Source organism: Paramisgurnus dabryanus, chromosome 14 (genome assembly GCF_030506205.2).
Source record: "Paramisgurnus dabryanus chromosome 14, PD_genome_1.1, whole genome shotgun sequence".
NCBI lineage: Eukaryota > Metazoa > Chordata > Actinopteri > Cypriniformes > Cobitidae > Paramisgurnus > Paramisgurnus dabryanus.
Genome location: NC_133350.1, coordinates 4,612,700 through 4,634,646, shown reverse-complemented (window position 1 = coordinate 4,634,646; position 21,947 = coordinate 4,612,700). Strand labels below are relative to the sequence as shown.

Sequence of the window (21,947 nt, the reverse complement as noted above, 5' to 3'; positions counted from 1 at the left end):
TCACTTGCTTTGTTCATTGAACTTGACAATCCCAGCTTTGTGTACACGGTGCATCACAGATTCACTGAGACTCCTCGTACCGCTTACCTGCTGCTGTATTGTGCATTTAGTTAAATGGCGTCGTTGTTTATACTATATATAATTTACTAACATGATTCTCATGTTTGGGTTTTTTGTAAAATATATGGACCTGGTGCTTTGATTTGAGCATTATCTTAGAGAAGTGCTGGTGTTAGCAGCCTGATCGTTTTAATCCTAGTAAATCAGTGGCTCTGTGAAAACACTTAACCCAGTCTTAAAAACGTTTGAAGTTTTTGCATTACATAATATATTAAACCAGCTGTTGTGCATCTCTTTTAAAGAAGATCAATTTGTATAAAGAAGTTTGTAACGCTATGCATCTATTGTTTGTGATGAGGGTATCTGAATCAGTGGCGAAGCTACGGGTGGGCCTGGCCGGGCCTGGGCCCGCCCACTTTGAGTTGTGGCCCATCCAATCAGAGGGCCATTTTCCAGACAAATCAAATAATTTAACAAAGATAAATAATAGTACTACGAATAGACGTCTTATCACACTATAATTTAATATATGTAATACAATTATAAATATAATTAAAATATAAAATATAAGTGCAAGTTTGCATGTTCAGGCAGTTTCGCAGTTTTATTTTACCCTATTGGTGCACACGCTTGTCAACATGAAACGTTGAATATGATTCGTCAGTCATTGTTAGTTCCGCCTACGCGCGATTGAACTGAATTTAAAAATAGCGAGTCGCAAATCATCAAGTTTAACAGCCTTTCCACGATGACATCTGCTGTTATCTGTTTACTTTTGGAGACAGAGACTATACATCACTCATGGAAAGTTGGATTACTGAGGACATCTTTTCAAACGTCAACAAAATGAAACGAGCACGTATTACTTTGATAATGACGTCATGCTGTGTCAAAGACTGTTCTTCACCACATACTGTATAAAAAACATATAACGTTACGCTCATCGATGATAAATGCTCGTCTGAGAACTTTATTTCTGCTTTTCTTTGCGCGAAGGGACATATTATGATCAAAGATATTGGACTTTGTTATTATGATCGAGACTTTCTCCATCTTTAACCAGAAGCCCTGTATCAGACTACATTAGGACATGTAAAGGTGAGTTCAGACATTTTCGTAATGTTTGTTTATAGTGGTGTCATTACTACAGTTTATAGTCAGGAGTATTACTCCAGTCAACTATTTAAGGGGGCAGACTCTGTCGTGTATATAGGCTGTATGATTTACTGTTGTTGGAATAAAATTTACACTTAAATGACAACACATGAAATTTGGAATGCGCCATGTTGTTTGATGGCCATGTTCTCATTAAATAACAATCTCTCAAACAAGTTCTTTAGTAAAATCAAATCACTACCTACCTGTTGAATCTGTCATAGCCTATGACGCTTTCACGTCATGCATTTTGCTGACGAGACATATCATTGTTCGGAACTATGTTCACGTAACGTAAATACCGTAAAAACTAATTCCGTTACTAATTCTACTGAGTTGTGTTTTCAAGTGGATTAATAATTTGGTGGGGCACTGCCCATAGACTGTATAAAACAGGCATAGCCCCACCTGCCCATATACTGTAGACAAGCTGGTTGGTTATTTGTAAGTGGTTTTATAATTTTCCCCTTGAAACATTGTGCTGCCTGCATGGCATCAAGGTAACTTTGATTAGGTAGCGTGCACACCAACGCTTTTAAACGCGGCTGAAAACGCCGAATGCCAGCTGTTTTTTCAGCCCGTGGCTTTGGTTGCTGTGATACTTGAGCTGTGAGTCGGTTGGTTGTTGTGATATTTGTCCCGCCCTGCTGGCTGTTTTGAAAAACGCCACTTCCATTGGGGAAAAAAACATACGCCGGCCACAGGCATACAAACTTTGTTGTGCACGCCCCCAGATTATGTACATTCTATGCTTTGCCCACCCTGTTTTATAAAGGCCCACCCACTTGAACATTTCTGGCTTCGCCACTGATCTGAATGTGTTCTGGTTGTCAGAGATGTCCACCAAATGGGTTTATATAATTGCAGGTACATGTGGTGTCCACGTTTTCAAATGGTTATAATTTTTTATTATTTTAATAATTTGGTACTCCTCATGGATCAAAAGATGTTATCATAAGGCCATACCAAAATAACCAAAAAATAGAAAAAACATTTTCTATAAAAGTGTCTTACATAGCTGAAAATCATCTTTATCTCTCTCACAGACACATACATGACTGTTAACACTGTTACTATACCTTGGTAGCAGAGTTTGACAGCAACAGAATTGACACATTCACCGACTAAGTAGTAAATAGGATACCTTTTACAGAATTAAAATGTTGTTGTGGCCTGTAACATCTTGTGATCCATGACAACGGGTACCAAATTATTAAAATAAATAATAATTATATAAAAAAGCAGAATTAAATATGGAATATAGGGCTGGCAAACGATTAATCAGATACATAATAAAAGTTTGTGTTTGCATAGTATATGTATGTACAAACTGTGTGTAATTATAATGTATACACGACGCATACATGTTTAAATAAAAAAAACATACATGAAATACATGAATGTTTGTATATTTATATATACATAATCAGTGGCGTTCGGTGACTTATCTTTGGTGGGGTGCGAATTCATAATATTCGGGTGATTCTCACGAATTCCAGATTTAGAAGGTGTCCAGGATCACAATTTTTTAAAAGCCTCTTAAAGCCAATTTTTTGCACATATAAGATTAAGGTCTGAACCATTATTTTTAGAGGATTTAAAAAATATTTCCTACAGAATTATTTACATTTTTTTAGATAATCATTATCAAAAATGATCATTACTGCAACATGATATTACATTAAATATATGCATTTACAAACTCATGTATCGGTAATGAGAACTAAAAAGTTGTCTAGGTACTATGACAAACAAAATTTCAACTTTTATCTGGAGATAAAAGATAAATAAGAACTGCTTACCTGGTAGCCATCTTGAGTGTCACAGTCAATTATGTCCCTTCCAAAAAAATTTTTTGTTTTGTTGAAAATGTTAGTTCCTTGAGGACTTAAACAATGATTGAAAATTGTTGTGGATGATGAGAAAATTGGTCTTGGACACATTTATATTCCTTATTATTGTCTCTACATGTACCAATGATCACCAAATACCACATGTTTCGTTACTGTAAATGTTTATAGTATAACATGCACTGAAGCTTTTTATTTTTAGATTTTTTAATATAAATATTTCCACGTCAAAAAACCCAAATCCAGTCATGGACACGTTGCGGTAATGAAAATGTTCCCCTTAAATGTGGAAAAAAACAACAAAATTGGTTTATATGAAGTCATTTGAAATCATGTGCAAAATAGTACATGAAGAGATATTTGTAACGGTATGCTTCTTATTTTGATATTCTTACTTTGCATTTACTTTTTTATTAAAATGTTTCATGACACCTCATAAGTATAATTTTGCGAGAATCACCCATTCGGAGTATCACCTGTGTTGCTTTTATGTCAAAATATGTGTTTGCTGCGTCATGTGAACTATGTGCATCACGCGTCTTTTTGAAGGGGTTTATGATAAAAGAGACGCCCACATTTACGAAATACTCACAAGATACTAACTTAACACTAAACTCTGATCACACATGAGATTAAGTGAGTATCTGGCAAACGCATCTATTTTATCCTAAAGTGTCTGCAGCAGGCATGTATTTTGACATGTGTGATTAGGTTCACATTACGCTCCAAACACACATTTTGACATGACGAGCCACACACGACGGGCTACATACATGTTGTGACGAGCTTTGCATCGTGCGCCCTCGAAAAAGAAGTCACCGGGCGGCCGCCACTGTACATAATAATTACACACAGCAGCAGTACACACACATATATTATGCAAACACAAACTTTTATTTTGTATGCGAATAATTGTTTGTTTGTTTGATAGCCCAAATTAAAAAGTAAAAAAATCACTTTGTACACCAAATGTACCTGCAATTATATAACTATCCAGGTAAACAAGACCTGTGGTTATTCATACAGCACACTCATATTGTTTGTTTATTTTATAAAAATGACATACCGGTAACTACATTTCAAGCTGATGATGATCCATCAGCACTAAAGACGTTTATTACACAACATCATCAGAAAAGGGACAACGTCATTCTGGTCTAGTTTGAAAGGAAATCACATGACACATAAAAGTCTTCCTTGGTAATCAGGGTAAATATACAGTATGTTAGGAATTCCTGCCTGATTTGATGTTAAGTAATCAGTCTAGTAAAGGCAGTTTAGACGCAGTCAAGCTAAGTTATTGAGCAATAAACATACTGTAAATCTGGGTCACACTCACTGAGCGTTTCTGTTGTTCTGCAGGTCTGAACTATTATTTGCTGAGGTCGAATGAAAGGTAAAATGTGTCTTTTTTGCTCAAACAGAACTCATGCCAGTCTGCCTGGTTGGGATTCTCAAACAAATACTGAAGTAGTGAAGTGACACTATCCTCTTTGAAACCTTTGTGAAGGTTTTCATTCAGAAAACACCTGACATCTAGTTTCCTTTGTATGTAAATCAGCAGGGAAATAGCATACAGAGACGAACCTGCCCTGTCTTAGTTTTGTGGAAATATGTAGTAACTGTTTAGAAAGTCACTTTGTTTACCTCAGTTGCTTTCTGCAGGTACTGATCTTGCACAAAGTGTCACATTTATTTATGGATGTGCTTTATCCAAAGCAACTTAAAACAGATCAATACTGTAACAAAAGCTATTTTTGCTGGGAATAAAATAGTCTGACCGTAAAATTGTTACAGTACAAAATTTCATAATTTCTTAGAGAACTATGCACGTATGAGCTAGAATCGAGATGTGTGAGGCTGTGAAACGACAGAAAGAAAGTCGTGGTAGGAGTAAATGCTTTGAACAGTTCAAATGCGAATTGTTGCCAGATCTTCAGCTCACAGGTTATGTCACAGAAACAAACTTTTAAGCCTTCCTATGTTTTATGTGCCCTAATGTTTTTGGCACACTTTCATGTGACATCTACACTCACCTAAAGGATTATTAGGAACACCTGTTCAATGTTTCATTAATGCAATTATCTAATCAACCAATCCCATGACTGTTGATTTAATGCAATTAGGGGTGTGGTCCTGGTCAAGACTGAAGTCTCCTGAACTCCAACCTGAATGTCAGAATGGGAAAGAAAGGTGATTTAAGCCATTTTGAGCGTGGCATGGTTGTTGGTGCCAGACGGGCCAGTCTGAGTATTTCACAATCTGGTCAGTTCCTGGGATTTTCACACACAACCATTTCTAAGGTTTACTAAGAATGGTGTGAAAACGAAAAAACATCCAGTATGTGGCAGTCCTGTGAGCGAAAATGCCTTGTTGATGCTAGAGGTCAGAGGAGAATGGGCCGACTGATTCAAGCTGATAAAATAGCAACTGTGACTGAAATAACAACTTGTTAAAACCGAGGTATGCAGCAAAGCATTTGTGAAGCCACAACACGCACAACCTTGAGGCGGATGGGCTACAACAGCAGAAGACCCCACCGGGTCATCTCCACTGTAAATAGGAAAAAGAGGCTAGAATTTGCACGAGCTAACCAAAATTGGACAGTTGAAGACTGGAAAAATGTTGCCTAGTAAGATGAGTCTCTATTTCTGTTGAGACATTCAGATGGTAGAGTCAGAATTTGGCGTAAACAGAATGAGAACATGGATCCATCATGCCTTGTTACCACTGTGCAGACTGGTGGTGGTGGTGTAATGGTGTGGGGGATGTTTTTTTGGCACACTTTAGGCCCCTTAGTGCCCAATTGGGCATCGATTAAATGCCACGGCCTACCTGAGCATTGTTTCTGAACACGTCCATCCGTTTATGACCACCATGTACCCATCCTCTGATGGCTACTTCCAGCAGGATAATGCACCATGTCACAAAGCTCGAATTATTTCAAATTGGTTTCTTGAACATGACAATGAGTTCACTGAACTAAAATGGCACCCACAGTCACCCGATCTCAACCCAATAGAGCATCTTTGGGGCTGTTTATACTTGGTATTAAGATGTGTTTTCGTCGATCAGATCACAAGTGGACAAGAGAAACACACCACGTTTACACCTGGTATTTAAATCCGTCTCTTTTGTCCACTTTCGACCGCTTTTGTCCTGAATACTTTGAGGGGGTGGTCTGTGAGACGGTGGGCGAGTCTCTCTGCTGTCATTCAAACGCGAGCTGGAGTACTGATGAGTTTATATGGACGCGAAGTAATATTATGTCGGAGTTCGCTGCTTGTGTTTAAATAACATTCACAGTGTTTTGTACTTGTATGTTAGAGCTTTCTAATTTTCAGCGCAATTGATGGAATAGGATCGCGCAACTTTCACACGCTTTCAAAATGAAACTGCAGAGATCAGCCGCTTTAGTTTGATCAATTAAAAGGCTAAAAATAGCGCTGTACACCGTGTGTTCACGGCAGAAGTCAAAAAAGACGTAAAACATTGTGTTCAGTACTTCAGATTAGATAAATGGGCGGAGTGTGGCTGTTCGAACACATTCAACCACATGTAAGTTTACACTACAATCCGATCGAAAGGGGTTTCGACTACCTCTGAATAAGTGGACGAGCTCAAAACGCTTTGAACACCGTTTACACCTGGCATTAATGCTGTCCACTAGTGATCCGATCGATGAAAATGCATGTTAATGCCAAGTGTAAACAGCCTCTTTGGGATGTGGTGGAACGGGAACTTCGTGCCCTGGATATGCATCCCATAAATCTCCATCAACTGCAAGATGCTATCCTATCAATATGGGCCAACATTTCTAAAGAATGCTTTCAGCACCTTGTTGAATCAGTGCCATAGAATTAAGGCAGTTCTGAAGGCAAAAGGGGGTCAAACACAGTATTGATATGGTGTTCCTAATAATCCTTTAGGTGAGTGTATGTGCGTGTAACTAAAAAATGTAGGTTTGATTTCCGGACCAGCTTATCCTAGTCCCAGACTAAAATGCTTGAGGTGCCTTGTATTGACATATTGACATCTTAACATATATCTTTGCATTTTTTTCAAGATCCACACCTGTATTGTGTTTTGTAAGATTTGTTTGTAAAAGCTACTTAAAACTCTTAATATAACTAAGGTCTACTCTTGGATCTTAAGTAACCCTGTCCGGGAAACCGCCTCTTAATCTTACTACATTGAATATTCAAAATCCTAAACCTGGGAATGTCTTTGCCCCCATTGAACCACAAAATATGCTCTTTGGAACGTTCCCAAAACATGGATCATCAGGTTTTGCACAAACCATAGTGCATGCCAGCTTAGGTGCATGCTGTCATTAAAACAAAAGCGGGGCATGATCATTGTTTGGTTTAAATAAAATGCTTATGAACAACAAGTTATGTAATAAAGGACAAAATGAAAGCATTATCATTTTAGTGTCTCAGATATGTAGACACCACAGTCCTCATTTTTTATTTTAAAAGATTTTTTTACTTGGATGGGCTCTGTTGGTTGTAGAAACGTCAGATTGCTTCAACGGTGGATTTAGATTTTTAAATCTCTAATTTTTCATTGATTATGTTGGCATGTCATGCCACTTCGAACAAACCCATGATCTCAGCTTTAAGGCCTCTATGAGGTCTCCCCTTTGTTTTGAATGACATAGGTTTAATATTTCCCAAATTGATAACAGAAACATTTGTTATTGCATTATAATTGTAAAACATATTACTTTATCCTATTAAATTTAGCAGGGATCAACATTAACCGCAAGCCTGAATGTATGGATATATAGAAAAAAAACTATTGTGGGCACACATGGTTACACTTAAACTTGATAGCAGTGATTACATCATTCAATGCATATTGGTGTCTTAAAATTGTGGAATGCTCACAATTGCATAAATAGCAATTTACATTGTTTTCCTATCTTCAATATACAAAATATTGCACACTCACCGCTGTAAAAAATCTTTCTAGAGATTGGGATTTCTTCTCAGGGGATGTGCCTTTGGTTATGATGCTACGCTGTAAGCTTGTGTGTGTCTGCAATGGGGGGGTAGGGGTGTCGAAGGGAGTGGTTGCCAGAGCGACTGGTAACATATGCGACTGCCGCTGCACCCCTCAGACAATGGCAATGCTGCTTAGCATTCAGAATGCGAGGCTTTCCACCGCCTGCCAACAATCGCCTAGGTCAAAGAGAGTCTCGCACACCGCCTGACGCAACCCCAAATCGCAGTTCCTGTACATCTTGTCACCTTGTTTCATCTAACCATGTTGTGTCCAAACAACTGTGAACTTATTCCCTAAATACTACACAAGATAGAAGATAACATCTTTCTTAAAGGCGCAGTGTTGAAATTTGTTGTTATAGTGAGAATGCTATTCGCAGCTTGAGTTTTAAAAAGTTTGCTTGAGAGGTATGACCATACCCGAGTATGCAACTAAAGTCTTTTATACTAAAACGTACAGTATTATTGTATGTTCCCGTACATTCATTGGTGGAGCATTGTGTTAGCTGCTCAAAAGGTCATGGGTTCTTTCTAGGGCTGGGTATTGCGACCAATTTGCCAATTTCATATTTTTTATATGGTTTCAATTTGATTTCGACTCAATCCAATATCAATTAGCTATCGATATTTCAATAAAATGTTTGCAGACATGTACTTTATTCGGTTTGCTGTCTCTTTAAGACCTACAATGCACAGATCCAAATTTTCTTTCTGAATTGTTCACATACTAAGTTTACTTGGGGTATAATCATGGAATTTGAACTTGAACCCAGTATTTGCCCACTTCCGGGTATGCCCTTCAGATGTACGCACACATACAACTTCTCAAACATCGTCTTTGCTTAAATATTTTTACTTGCAAGGACTAAAACACTTTTTTGACAGTGTAGCATTGGCCTGTGCGGGAAGTGACAGTTCCATCAACTGGCCCGAGCATCGTTCACGCTTTTCCCGGGCCATCTGGCTATCCTTATTGTCAAGCCCTGCCGCTGAAATAAAGCACGCACATTAAGGGATTTCCCAAATCAACACTGTTTTGTTAAGCTGAACGTCGATTAAAATCACAAAATCGATATTTTTACCCAGCCCTAGTTCGTTCCCATGTATGCCAATATGCGTAAATGTAATGTTATATCTGTTAGCCACTATGAGTCACTAGGCAATGTAGTCTATCTTTGTTTAGGAGGGTGAAAGATAGCTAAATAATTTTTTTATTTGGGGAAGACCATGTTTAAGTTTGCTTTACAATAATGTCAAATAAATGTGAATTTTAAACGTACATTTTAGTTTTATGAAAAAAAGTATGTTGACTATTAAGTTCTCAGTTTCTCTGACTCTGCTGGTTGCATTGTACTGCTGCCGTATCTACATTGTAGACTGCATGCGTTTTTTATATATAATTATTTTTTCAGTTTGTTTCATACAGTGACCTCTGTGTTATCACCGAACACAGTCCTGGAAATCATGCTGCACATTAATTGCCTAGTTTGACCTTTGTGGAGGGTCACATAGCAAGGGATAAATCTCTTTTGAGTGAGTACGCTTTCTCTCTAAGCTTAAGTGTCCCATGTATACAATCCACTTCTTTATCTAACTCCTTATGTTCTCTCCCCCCATTTGGTGCATAATTGGATTTACAGTAAGCTAATATGACTGTTCAAGGCAACACAGTTTTTACCGTATCATCCATTTCCACTCGCTGTTCATGTTATACTTGTCATAATTAAGTCAAAAACAACATTTTAAGACTAAAGAAGCATCTCTCCCAAGAGACCTTGGCACTAATAGGACATTTTGCTTCAGATGTGCTCAATGTATCAGGATTGACTTCATATATTGGGAGTGTCGGCTATTGTGGTCAATTTCAGTGGGTCACGAAAGACCAATACATATAGAAACTCAAAACAGTCTTTGTCTTAAAGTCCTTGTAAAGTCAGATATTAAAGAAACACGCCAACTTTTTGGGATTTTACATAAGTACATACATACCCTTTTCATCTCTGTGCATCCGGTAACTCTGTCTGACACACCCACCGCTAGCCTAGCTTAGCACGAAGAATTGAAGTACATGGCTCCAGCTACCAAACTGCTCCCAATAAGTGACAAAATAATGCCAACATTTTCCTATTTATATGTTGGGATTTGTATAGTCACAGCATGTAGAAATAACAAGGTCATATGAAACACAGCCATCTTTTTTGGCCAGTTTTTGCCTTTATTTTGGAGTGAGTTTAGGAGAGGACAGGAAAGTACAGGGCAGAGAGAGGGGTATGGGATCGGCAAATGACTACGGTCATATGGTGTTTCTGATTCTCAGCCTGTGGATTCACCGCTAAAAGGTAGTTTGGGGATTACAATAAAGCACAAATGACAACAGGTTTGCTCGAGACAGTGCAAGCATGAAGGTATAGCTTTGTGTTTTAAAAGTAATGATGCTGGAAGTGACGATTCTCTTAGACCAATGTGTTTTCACGTCACGTTTAAATTTCAGCTCAGCTCGCTTGAAACCCCAACCAAGGTGGTACTAAAAAAAATATTTGGTACTACGTACTTTTCCCATTAGAAAAGCACCCAAAAGTAAGCTGATACGACCCAACCCGTGAGGTACTATGCAATGGAAAAGCGCCAATTGTCACCTGTACTGTACATGTTAAAACACTTGCTGCCTAACTTGCCTTTTTGTGGAAACTGTGTAAATTTCTTTCAAATTTTGTATATACTTCGGAAAACTGCACACCTGTAGGGTAAACGTTTGCTTGTTGTGCCATTGCAGCGTGGCCCTGCCCATGCAAAGGGATTTGGTTATGCAATTGAGTGCCAAACACAAGAATCAGATCAGCCTGTAATTCCAGTTCAATTCAATTAAATTTAGTTAAATTCACATTTATTTGTACAGTGCTTTACTAAGTATAGCAGCTTTACAAAAGGAACAATATAGAAAACACATACAAAAAAAATTCAGTATGTTGTGCCTTGTGTCCTTCCAGTGTGCCAGGTCTTTGTTTTAACCTCATCAGATTGCCTTGTGGGTCATCCTCAGGCTGGATTCCCCAGGTGTGCCCCCTGACTCCGTAATAGGACCTTGAAAGTTTTTTTGGTGACCTGCAGTGTTGTTGTACACTTACAGTCTCTGTTAATTTCAAACGTGAATAATTTTTTTTAACTGATGACGCAGCTTGGGTCTTACTAGGCAGAGAGCGTGTTTGAATAATTTTCCGATGTTGGATACACTTCTTAAATGCACGTGAGCATTAGTTTTCGTTGTTTGTTAGAGTTTATTAAAGTATGTTACGAGTTAAAGCCTACCAACCACACATTACCATTCGTTTGTCTCTTCCTGACAATTTTTTCGCGGCTCTTTATATTTCTTTCTTTTTCTTCCCATCCCCCTTTTTTCTCCGAGTTTGAGTTGGCAGTGGGCCAGAGAGGTTGTGATTTGGGGGGCTGCAGGATTTCACCCAATGACTAAAACGTGTCCATGAGCGCATGAACCTCATGAAGAAGGAAAGCCAGATCTCCTCTTTCCCTGAAGTCATGTGATCAGCCTGTCTCTCGGTTACCGAGCATGCCGTCCTGCTTCTTGCTTGTTTTGTTTTCTCTTTCTGTCATTTCCATGCAAACAGTGCTTTATAATTTTGTGGCTTACCTGTGTGTCTGTTTGTGTTACAATGCACCTGAGGCAGGTATGACAGCACACCTTTCATTCTGAACTCTTTGACCCTGCCTGAGGACTTCCTTAAGGGAATATTGTCTGACTGAGCGATGTGTGAATATTGCCAAGCTGTGTAATGTACTTGCATTATAGGCAGCAAATAAAATTATGATGATGTCATGTTTTTCATTTCCCATAACTCCCACATAACTACACAGTTCTTGGGAGTCTTAAAGGAGCAGTTCACTTGAATTGCGAAACAATTGAAAGATTTGAAGTATAGTGGACAATTGGATTACATTTGTAGGGTTTTTGCCTTCACCGCTTGGTTATCAAGGGTATTATGAACGGTTCTTTCTCAATTTACAGCTTACATGGTTAAGAGGTTACTTGAGGGTGTATAACAATTATAGATTGTTTATTTTTTGGTGAACTGTACGTTTAATTTGCCACATGTGAACTATGTGTTTGTCATTACAAATCTGCCACAAATCACGAATCAACAGCCTGTAAAGGGATATATTAAACATACAGTACATTACATTTAGTAACAATGCACAAATCCTTTTCACACATGTCTGAAAATCCATGTCAGGATTTCTGTTTGACATCTGGTGGAGGTACGGGGTGTAGTCGAAGGGGGGAATGGGACATTTTTGGGAAAGGAGGCAGAAACATTGTTTGGGAATATTTTTTGGAAACCTTTGCCCTAAATACTTCACTGGATGAAGTTGACAGTCATTATTTATTGGTGTTAAGGAATTTGCACCGTTGAACTGAATGCACAAACAAACATTTATATGTGGTTGGTGCTTAATGTTGAACTTTTCAAACTGCTTTGCATTTCTTCAAGAATTTCTTTAACATTACCTTCTTCAGGATCCCTCGAGCAGCGCTACCCCTGGAGGAACGCATGTATTCCTCAGGAGTTACTGCAGTCTATAGTGTGAGTGACCACACACCTACTGACTCATACACACTGTTAACCCTAACCCTATACATGACAGGTTTCCCTATGGTAGGTAATTTTTACATCCACACTAAAAGTGAAATGCAGTGATACCCAAAACATATTGGGGTGTCCTTAGGTCTAGTCCAAGACGTTTGAGTCCTTGAAATCTCTTGCATTGACATATCTTAAAACATTTCAGTTCCATTGTTTTGTCTCAAGACACACCAGTAATGGTATGTTTGTAAAAACGACTTAATATAACTAAGACCTAGCCCTGAATTAATCTAAACCCTGTCCGGGGAAAAAAACGCCCCATTCTGTTTGTGAGGACAGCAAATTTGGATCAGTTCGATTTTGCTGTGGTTACACAGCATGACACAGCAGAAACTGAAACTAGACATTTGACAAAATGTTAATATAACCAGCAGGGATACAAAACATATCAATAACTGTATCAGGATTGTCCAATGTTACAGTGCCTGATTCGCCAACTGTAGCTTTACCAAGAAAGTTTGCTAAAAGATCTAAATTAGATCATATGTGCATTGAAAAATTGAGCTTTGGTTCAAGTTTTTAAATGAAGTTGAAGTAAAAACTATAAAATAAAAAATTAAATAAAGTCTAAAAAAACAAACGCAGTCTTTAAACATAGTGTTATAACTCAACATGTGCCCTCCTGCCACAGATACAGTGTTTGTCTCTCCAAATCTTCATGTCATGATAGCTGCTTAAAAACACATTAGAGAACCTGATGTTTGTTTCTCTCTGCAGTGCATAAATGGAGATGTACAAATGAACCTGCCAAAATTAACACAACTCTTTTATCTTCCTTTTTTACATCTGCACTGTTATGTTTAATGGCAGCCGTAGGCCTTCAAGCCACCACAAAAATTACCAAACGCACCAGGTGCACCTGTCCCATCTCAACAAACAGCTGAGGATTAGGGCGGTGCTGATGTAAGAAGAGGTGTTCATGTTGTGTTTCTTTTTCCCTACTATGGAAGTCAACTGCGTGGCAACCATCATTTATCAAAATATCTTTAGTATTCAGCAGAATAAAAAAAATGATACAGGATTAGAGCAACATGAGGCAGGGTAAATAATGACAGAATTTAAATTTTTGGTTTAACTTTTCCTTTAAGATATACCAGTTAAGACAGCTGAAACAAGCATTTTAACCTTGGACTAGATTAAAGCCCTGTCTGGGAAACCTCGCCCAAGAGTTTTAAATCAGCAAGTTGTTAATGCGAAAGTGACGTAGTGGTTAAGTTATGGTAACCCATGACTGGAAAGTGACCTTTACATTTAACCCATCCCAGTAAGTAATAAACACACATATTTGTTGACTTTTAAAAAGCAGAAAGCTAGTACTGTACCTTTTGTTTTTGCACACACATCCAGAGCAGTGGGCAGCTATCACTGTAGTGCCCTGGTAGGAATTGAGAAAAAGATGCTTTGCTAAGAGGCACCTCAATCATATCCTGCCAGTCGTGAGAATCGACCGGGCAACCTTTGTGTTACAAGCCTGCCTCTATGTAACACTGTGTATTTGCATGTTCATTTCACAGGTAACCAGACATCCTGGTCCTCCATATCCAGGTCACGACCTCAGCAAAACCCACCCAAATCTGGCGGGCACCCCTCCGAACCATGCCACGCCCCCAGCCCTCTCTCAGGTATCAGTCTCTGCTGCCCCCCAGTACCGCTTCCTCAAGGGATGGGAGACAGGTGGAGGGGTGAGTATCTGTGTGCCACTACCCTAATGATGTCATTATCTTTTAGTCTGATCACGTTGCTTTTTTTGTCATTCTGTTAATTTCTTGTTAAAGTCGTTGCCTCAGAAGAACAAATTTAAGAAATAGTCAGGCTGCAGGTTACATTTATCTGTCTCTGGGACATGGGGATTATATGTGCCCCTGGACCACAAAACCATTCATATGTCGAGCAGGTATATTTGAAGCAATAGCCAACAATACATTAATTGTATGGGTCTAAATTTTCGGGGTGTTTTCATGTGTAAAAAAAGATCATGTTCCATGAAGATATTTTGTACATTTCCAACCATAAATACCAAATGTGTTTATCATTAGTAATATGTATGGCTAAGGTCTTTATTTGGAGAACTTTAAAGGTGATTGTCTCAATATTTACATTTTTTTGCACCCTCAGATTCTAGATTTTCATTGTATCTCAGCCAAATATTGTCCTAATAAATCATACATCAATGGAAAGCTTATTTATTCATCTTTTGCATGAGTTGCCCCATATGACTGGTTTTATGGTCCAGGGTCATAAACATATTTACTCATTTAAGCTTTAACAATTAGGGCCCTATCTTGCACCCAGCGCAATTGACTTTGTCAGTGACGCATGTATCATTCGTATTTTGCACCGGCGCACAGCAGGTTTTTCCCTCCACAGACGCACGTCGGCAAACTAGGGAATGAACTTGCGCTCCCTGGGCGGTTCAGCGCAAAAAAGGAGGCGTGTTGCGGCGCAAACCATCCCTGATGCTATTTTGCAGTTTCAAAAAACAATTGCGCCACGTTAAAATAGGGCCCCATATCTTTATATAGCCTACTACTTTTATTGTTATAGATATTATAATTGTTTTTTGGCATTGTTGGGGCTCTATAAGCTATGATTTTGAGTTGGAATACATGAAATTTAGATGATGCTCACAATACAGATTGCAAACATTTTGTGTTACGAGTGATTTTTGCACAGCTCACCTCACCATGGTTACCACCAGCCTAAAGGAACAATGTCGTGTTTTTATAAATAGTGTTCCCAGCTGACACAGGTGCTGTAATGAACTGCTGATATGCATATTTTACACACACACACACACAGACACACACACACACACACACACACATATACATATACATTCTCTACAGACACAGGCTTGACAGTATATTAAGTTTTGGTAATATACCAGTATTTTTTTCCCAATGGGAAAGAGATGAGACAATAACGTCTATATCGGTATGGTCTAATATAGTCTTAGACTCAGACGGGACCTTTGGTTGAACGTCTGACGCAAATGGCACACATTTCTGGAAACACTTCAGCAGCTTGGAAAGCTGTCCTCTGATTTGTTGAATTATACAGGATTAACGATCCGCCTGGAAATAACACAAATCAAAAAAGTATGTGAAATTCACACCATAAAGTCTTTAAAAGACGTCCAAGAGTTTAGCTTGACGCAGTTAGGGGAATCAGAAAGAGATAGTTTAACTTGATTGCCATTGTTGTTATGAAATTCAGAGACGTTTGTAAATGAATGATTTACCGTCTGTTATTGTGGAGACATTTCCTCACCCCTAAACATAACGCAGCACAAAGCGAAACATGTTTGGTTGCTCTAGGTGTCAGTTCTTATGGCATCTTGGGCGGTCCCTGGCCCTTTAAAGCGGCCATGGTTCCCAGACCTTCAGTATTTTGACACATATTTGAACACAAGTTTGCACTGAAATTGATGGTTGCCGTCTTAGCTGCGAGACTTCAAAGGGAAGTGCCTTGGATATTGTCACTAGTTTTCACATTCACTTATTTTCTTATTTCTCTCATCTTCTGTCTTCCTTAGCCTCCGTATAACCCAGCTCAGAATGCAGGCTCCGCCTCCCTGATGTACTCTCCACAGACGCAGCCAATGAACGTACAGCCACAGACTCGGCCGGTAAGCTCAGCTTCATGACATTGTCAGAGAACATAGATATATTTTTGTCAGTCACATTTAGCTGAAATTCCCATGCTCAGGTTTATGTTATATTTCGACTGTTAAGTAAAAAAAACAATCTGACTGGTCCACTAGTGAAGACGTTATTGTGTTTCCTTTGAAATGTCATTTAAGGTGGATCACCTGTAATCCTCACTTTTTTTCTTTTCTCTTACTGTCGATGACCTTGTCATACCACAACACCACTTGGTCCCTCCCACATCAGTTTGTGACAGGACCTCGTCCGACCCATCATCAGGTAAATCCCAATGATTTAACGCTTCTGTACTATCAGACACTGTATGTGGCTTTTCTAAATTTTGTAGTAGGTTTAAGATTTGCCTGGCAACTTCAATGAGACTCTCAGAGCCTTGTCTCTAAACTGTTTGTTGTTTTGGGTAAAAAACTGCTATTACTGAAAATGTACAAGATTGTTAGATTTTGTGCTGTGTAACCGCTTTTATTGAATGATAACTGAAGTAAGATGCACTCACTATTCACTTGGGTGAATTTTTAATACCATAGCAACAGATGTCTTGAGTTTTGAGCACACCAGTTCAGTTCAATGCCAGTAATACCTGGTTTGTCTTGCCATGAAGCTACAAAAACATGAACATTTTAGCATTTTCCATTATCTTTTTGATGTTAAACAAATTTGCAGAGTTTCTGTTGCAAGGTTGGAGGTTTAGCAACACTGTTTTGACTAGAGAGGCGTTCGTACATGGCATATTCATACATCGGCTCAGTTGTGTAATGATCTCCTGTCCTTGAGAAGCAGACATTCGAAGTGTCACATCTGAGTCATCTGTTTCTTTTCATCTCTAAAGAAACGTCTTGATGATGATGTTATCTATTCATCTCATCTGATGAGCAGATGTGCACTCATAAAGACCGACACTGATTGCTAATGCTTGTCAGAGCTTTAATCTACCTTTTATTTAATGAAACAGTTCAATGTGTCACCTTCCTGAGCAGAATCGTTGTTGCGTTTCAATGACTTGGAGATTTGGCAGTCATTAACCAAACCCATTCAGAAGTCATTAGAACCATTAGAGCGAATGCATTGATGTATTCTCTGAAACAGTGCTTTTTAACTGGTTTTGCTTCAGGACCCAGATTTTACATTGGACTTAGCACAGTACCAAAATTGTTTATTGTATAAAACTGAATTTGTATTTTTTTTACTCAGCACACAAAACTCACAATGGGCAAATAATGTTTTCATTTTATGAAGTCTTCAATTCGTATTTTCTTTTAGATAACATAGTTTTGCCTTGTTTTCCAAAGATAAGAGCATGCCACACACACTCTCTATGTTGGCATCTGTGTAATTTTAGTTGAAGGCGGCATAAAGTTGCGATTGTTTTTATGTCCCTATTGTGACATATATCATTGTAAATTGCTTCTGAAATGAGGATAAAAATGTAAGGCGGTAATAAATTCATCCATCGGGAACTGATTGGATTGCTGGAAGCTGGGCGTAACTAATAAAACACAAGGCTGATTAACTGCAGTGAGTCCCCAATAGCATCCTAACGTCCTCAGATCATAACTCGTGGCAGGAAAAGAAGTCCTTTCAAAGATGGATTGTAGGGTAACTTTTTGATTAAGTGCACAGATAAATCATTTTTAAAAATAAATAAAAAACTACAATATTTCTTAAAAAATGTATGGTGAGTAACTTCTTGCTAGTAATCAATTAACCAATTAATGTCAAAAACAAAAAAAAATATATATTACTTTTCACCTTTTTTTATTCAATGAGCTTTTTTTAATTATGCTATCCCAACAGTGCCTTCACAGTACATGTATAAAAGTTACTGGGACAGTACCTTTTCAAAAAGAACACTTTTGTACCTAAAAGGTGCATATTGCTACCTTAAAGGTACATAGTGGTACACTAGAGGTATATAATGGTGCCTGAAAGTTACATATCTGCATAGTTTTGTTTCAAAACACAAAAATCCAATTTTGACTAATTTCGACTAATTCACTAAGAAAGTGATAAGAAAAAAAACACTATTTTCTGTTACAAACTTTCACATAGCATCTTTAGGTTATTATAACATAAAAATTCAAATCCATTATTTGATTTTCAAAGATTTATTATAAAAACTGATATTTTTTTCCGCAAAATGCAATAAATCCATGACAACTTTTTTTTCTTCAAAAATGCTATAAATCTATTGAATCAATATATAAATGTGCATTCATCTTGCCAGGTTATATTCATTACGTTGAATAGTGGTATACACTAATAAAAAAAAAAACATTAATTAAAAACATTGCTTTGTTATATTAAGAACACTTTCATTGCTGTGGTCATCCTTGGAATGTTGTCACTACATTTTGTTTTTGACAGCGATCAGCTGTAAAATGTTTTGATCCTGCTCGAGTAAAATAATGGAAAGTTTTTCATAAGATCCTCTGGGGTCAATGTGTTAGCATGACAGAAGCTTGATGCTGTCGCGTGAGAACAAGCAACAGCCGGCAATTTTCCTTCGCCCGAGTGCCTCTCACTCATATTATTCGATTTTGATGCCTTACGTTTCTTCCCGGCCACAGAAAACCACCACAGGTTTATCAATGCCAACAAAAGTATTATTTTGTTTGTGTTTGTTTGTTTGTTGATCACGAAGTACAAAGTAGATGAGGAAAACCAGGATTCTGTGTGTATTCAAAGCACCGCCCTTATTGCTTACAATGCGTGGAATGGTGCACTGTGATTGGTTAAGGGGATTTATTGCATTCTGCAGAGAAGGAGGACTGGCGTTTGCCGTGGTTTGGGAAAAAAGGATAAAAGGTGACAGAATAACATGGCGGGTATCGGATTTTGTGTAAAATTAAGAATTTACTTTTTAATACTGACCAGATACAATACTGATTTTTTTTAAATGGCGTTTAACGTGTTTTGGAACCAAACTCTTCATCTGTACCTAAATGGTACAAATTAGGACTTTTTAAAAGGTAATGTCCCAATGACAGCTTTTTACCTTTTATCTGAGAGTGTGTGCTTAGCATTTACCATTTTTTTTCTCTCGACCCCATGTGACACCACCCACATCCACTTTTTTTGGAAAACGTTTCTGCACTTTCTGTGTCACCACAAGACCTTACGCTCATACGCAGATGACCTTTAAAGAAAGTTGTGTAACATTCTGCGTTAACCCAACATCTTTCCCCTTCTAACTCATAGAGTATTGTTAGATTATACATGGCTGCCCTGTACACCAGACTTTCCCACTAGCTGTCTGCATTTTAATAACTAGTAATAAACCCATATTCCATATATCAGCCATGCCAAAATTGCCAATTATTTGACTTTCTGGCCATTTTGGGGATCTCATTGTCCTTTTTTATTCATACCACTGAAACATTTGCCACACAGTTCTTGTTCTTATGAAACAGCAATTGCAGTAGCATTTAGGAAATATGCTGTTCATGCCATCTAAACAACTTTCTCCTGAATTTTAAGTGTGCAGCAGATGTGCTCCCCCATGCACAAAAAGAACACGGTGTATTATGTTACAATATCTTCAGTGCAGCACATGAGATGGATTAGATTATGATTGGGCACTATTACAAAAATGTACTAAGGTAGCCATATCTGGTAGCTTTGTCTCTGTCCGAATTCTCATATTTATGAAGTATGTACTTGGTACTGTATGTATGCAGGCGTGTAATATAAATATATTTTTAGACGTGCTACCTCCAGAATGTTGCTGTTGTCCTGTATATTAATTGAAACGTACATTTCTTGTGTCATTACACAAGTAATTTCACTTGTGTATAAGATTTGTCGTCAAAAACGAATGCAGGTTTTAAATACTTCTTATACTGATTGATGGAGACTTCATATTCATTTATAGTGGATTTTAATAGCAGCAATAATAGTTTGATGTTTAGAAACTTTGTTTACCAAGAAAACTTTTTCTGGAAGAGAAGCAACAGCTGTAGTCTTGCAGTATTACATTATATAGTTCAGCACAAGAGAGGTTTTGGCTAAATGAGGGTTTTCGTTATTTTGCTGAGGACCATATGTTCCTGGATCCTGTTTTGCCATCATTTTTGGACTTTAGGATAGTATTTTTAAAGGGGACATTGCACAAGGACTCAGATGTAAAATAAATCTTTGGTGTCCCCAGTGTACGTATGTGAAGTTTTGGCTCAAAATACTATATGGAGATAATTTATAACAGAATGTTGAAATTGCTACTTTGTATGTGTAAGCAAAAATTTGTTACTTTGGGTGTCTTTTTAAATGCAAATGACCTGATATATGCAGTAAATGGTGGTGTATGGTTGGATAGTGCAGATTAAGGGGCGCTATTATCCCCTTCTGACATCACAAGGGGAGGCAAATTTCAATGACCTTTTTTTTCACATGCATGCCGAGAATTGTTTATTAAAACTAAGGTACTGTGTTAATCTTTTTCACATTTTCGAGGTTGATAGAAGCAATGGGGACACAATTATAGCACTTAAACATGAAAAAATCAGATTTTCATGTCCCCTTTAACCTATTTACCCGAGTTTAGGATCAAGGATTTTGGTTACACTCTTAAAAATAAAGGTGTTAATAAAGTTTTAAATAAAATAGCTGTGCTATAGAAGAACAAGTTTTGGTTCCTCAAAGGACCATAAAGTCAAAGGTTCCTAGAAGTACCATTTTTTTCATACCGTATCTTTTTATAATTTAAAGAGCCTTTTTCACTACAACAAAAAAACACTTTCTTTGGATGTTAAGGGTTCTTTATGGAACCATTTTAGCAAAATTAGCATGTGCTATGATCTGGTGTCATTCTTGCAGACTGATCTCACGGAAAGTCGTGTTATAGTCACGCAAAATGTATCATTGTTATTATGAGACTATATTTATTATGAGATTAGGAGGATCAAAGTTTGATTTCAATCTTTGACATGGCTGTACTCAGTTAATATTTAAGATATCAAGGTTATATTTTCAAACAGCAGTCTTTATATTATATGATATGATTTTATGTAGAAAACAGTAGATCACAAAAAATAACTTTAGCTGTGTTTTCATAGATTCAGTCACGTATACAGAAGGACTTTGTGTTACAAATATTTATTCAAAGATGGACTGAAAACAAATTGTATGTGTGCACAGATCTATGAAGCATCTTACAATACAACAGCTTTGTGTAATGAACAGCATGAAACAAGCTTTGACATCTGCGCTGATGTTTAAAAGAGCTGAGTTAAGGTTTCATTTCTCCCTTGTGGCTGCGGCACGTCCCAGCTCGTCTGCATTGCAGACCGGCAAAAACTGATGCCTACAGGACATTAGAAAACAAACAGAAACAGGAGAGAGTGGAGAGGGAGTGGCTTTCTCTTTCTCACACATAAACACACAGGCTGCATTGAAACAATTGTGTTGGGGTATTGACAGTATAAAATCTTCCTCTAAGGATACGATAGTTACGCTCTTATGTCCCATGGTGTATCTTTTAAACTTACTCATTGTTTTGCATGTCAGTTTTTCTTCTATCTATCAAACTGGGTTACAAGAAGTAATTTGTTGTGT

General features: G+C 37.8%; 1 protein-coding gene across 1 annotated transcript in view; it reads left to right on the top strand.

Annotated features, from left to right (window-relative positions):
• eif4g3a (eukaryotic translation initiation factor 4 gamma, 3a) overlaps positions 1–21,947 on the top strand; it is a 62,422-nt gene that overhangs the window by 982 nt on the left and 39,493 nt on the right. The window contains exons 2-5 of the mRNA XM_065241181.2: positions 12,606–12,672; positions 14,247–14,414; positions 16,268–16,360; positions 16,626–16,658. Coding sequence (XP_065097253.1) covers positions 12,606–12,672; positions 14,247–14,414; positions 16,268–16,360; positions 16,626–16,658 — 361 coding nt within the window. The remainder of the gene's footprint in view (positions 1–12,605; positions 12,673–14,246; positions 14,415–16,267; positions 16,361–16,625; positions 16,659–21,947) is intronic.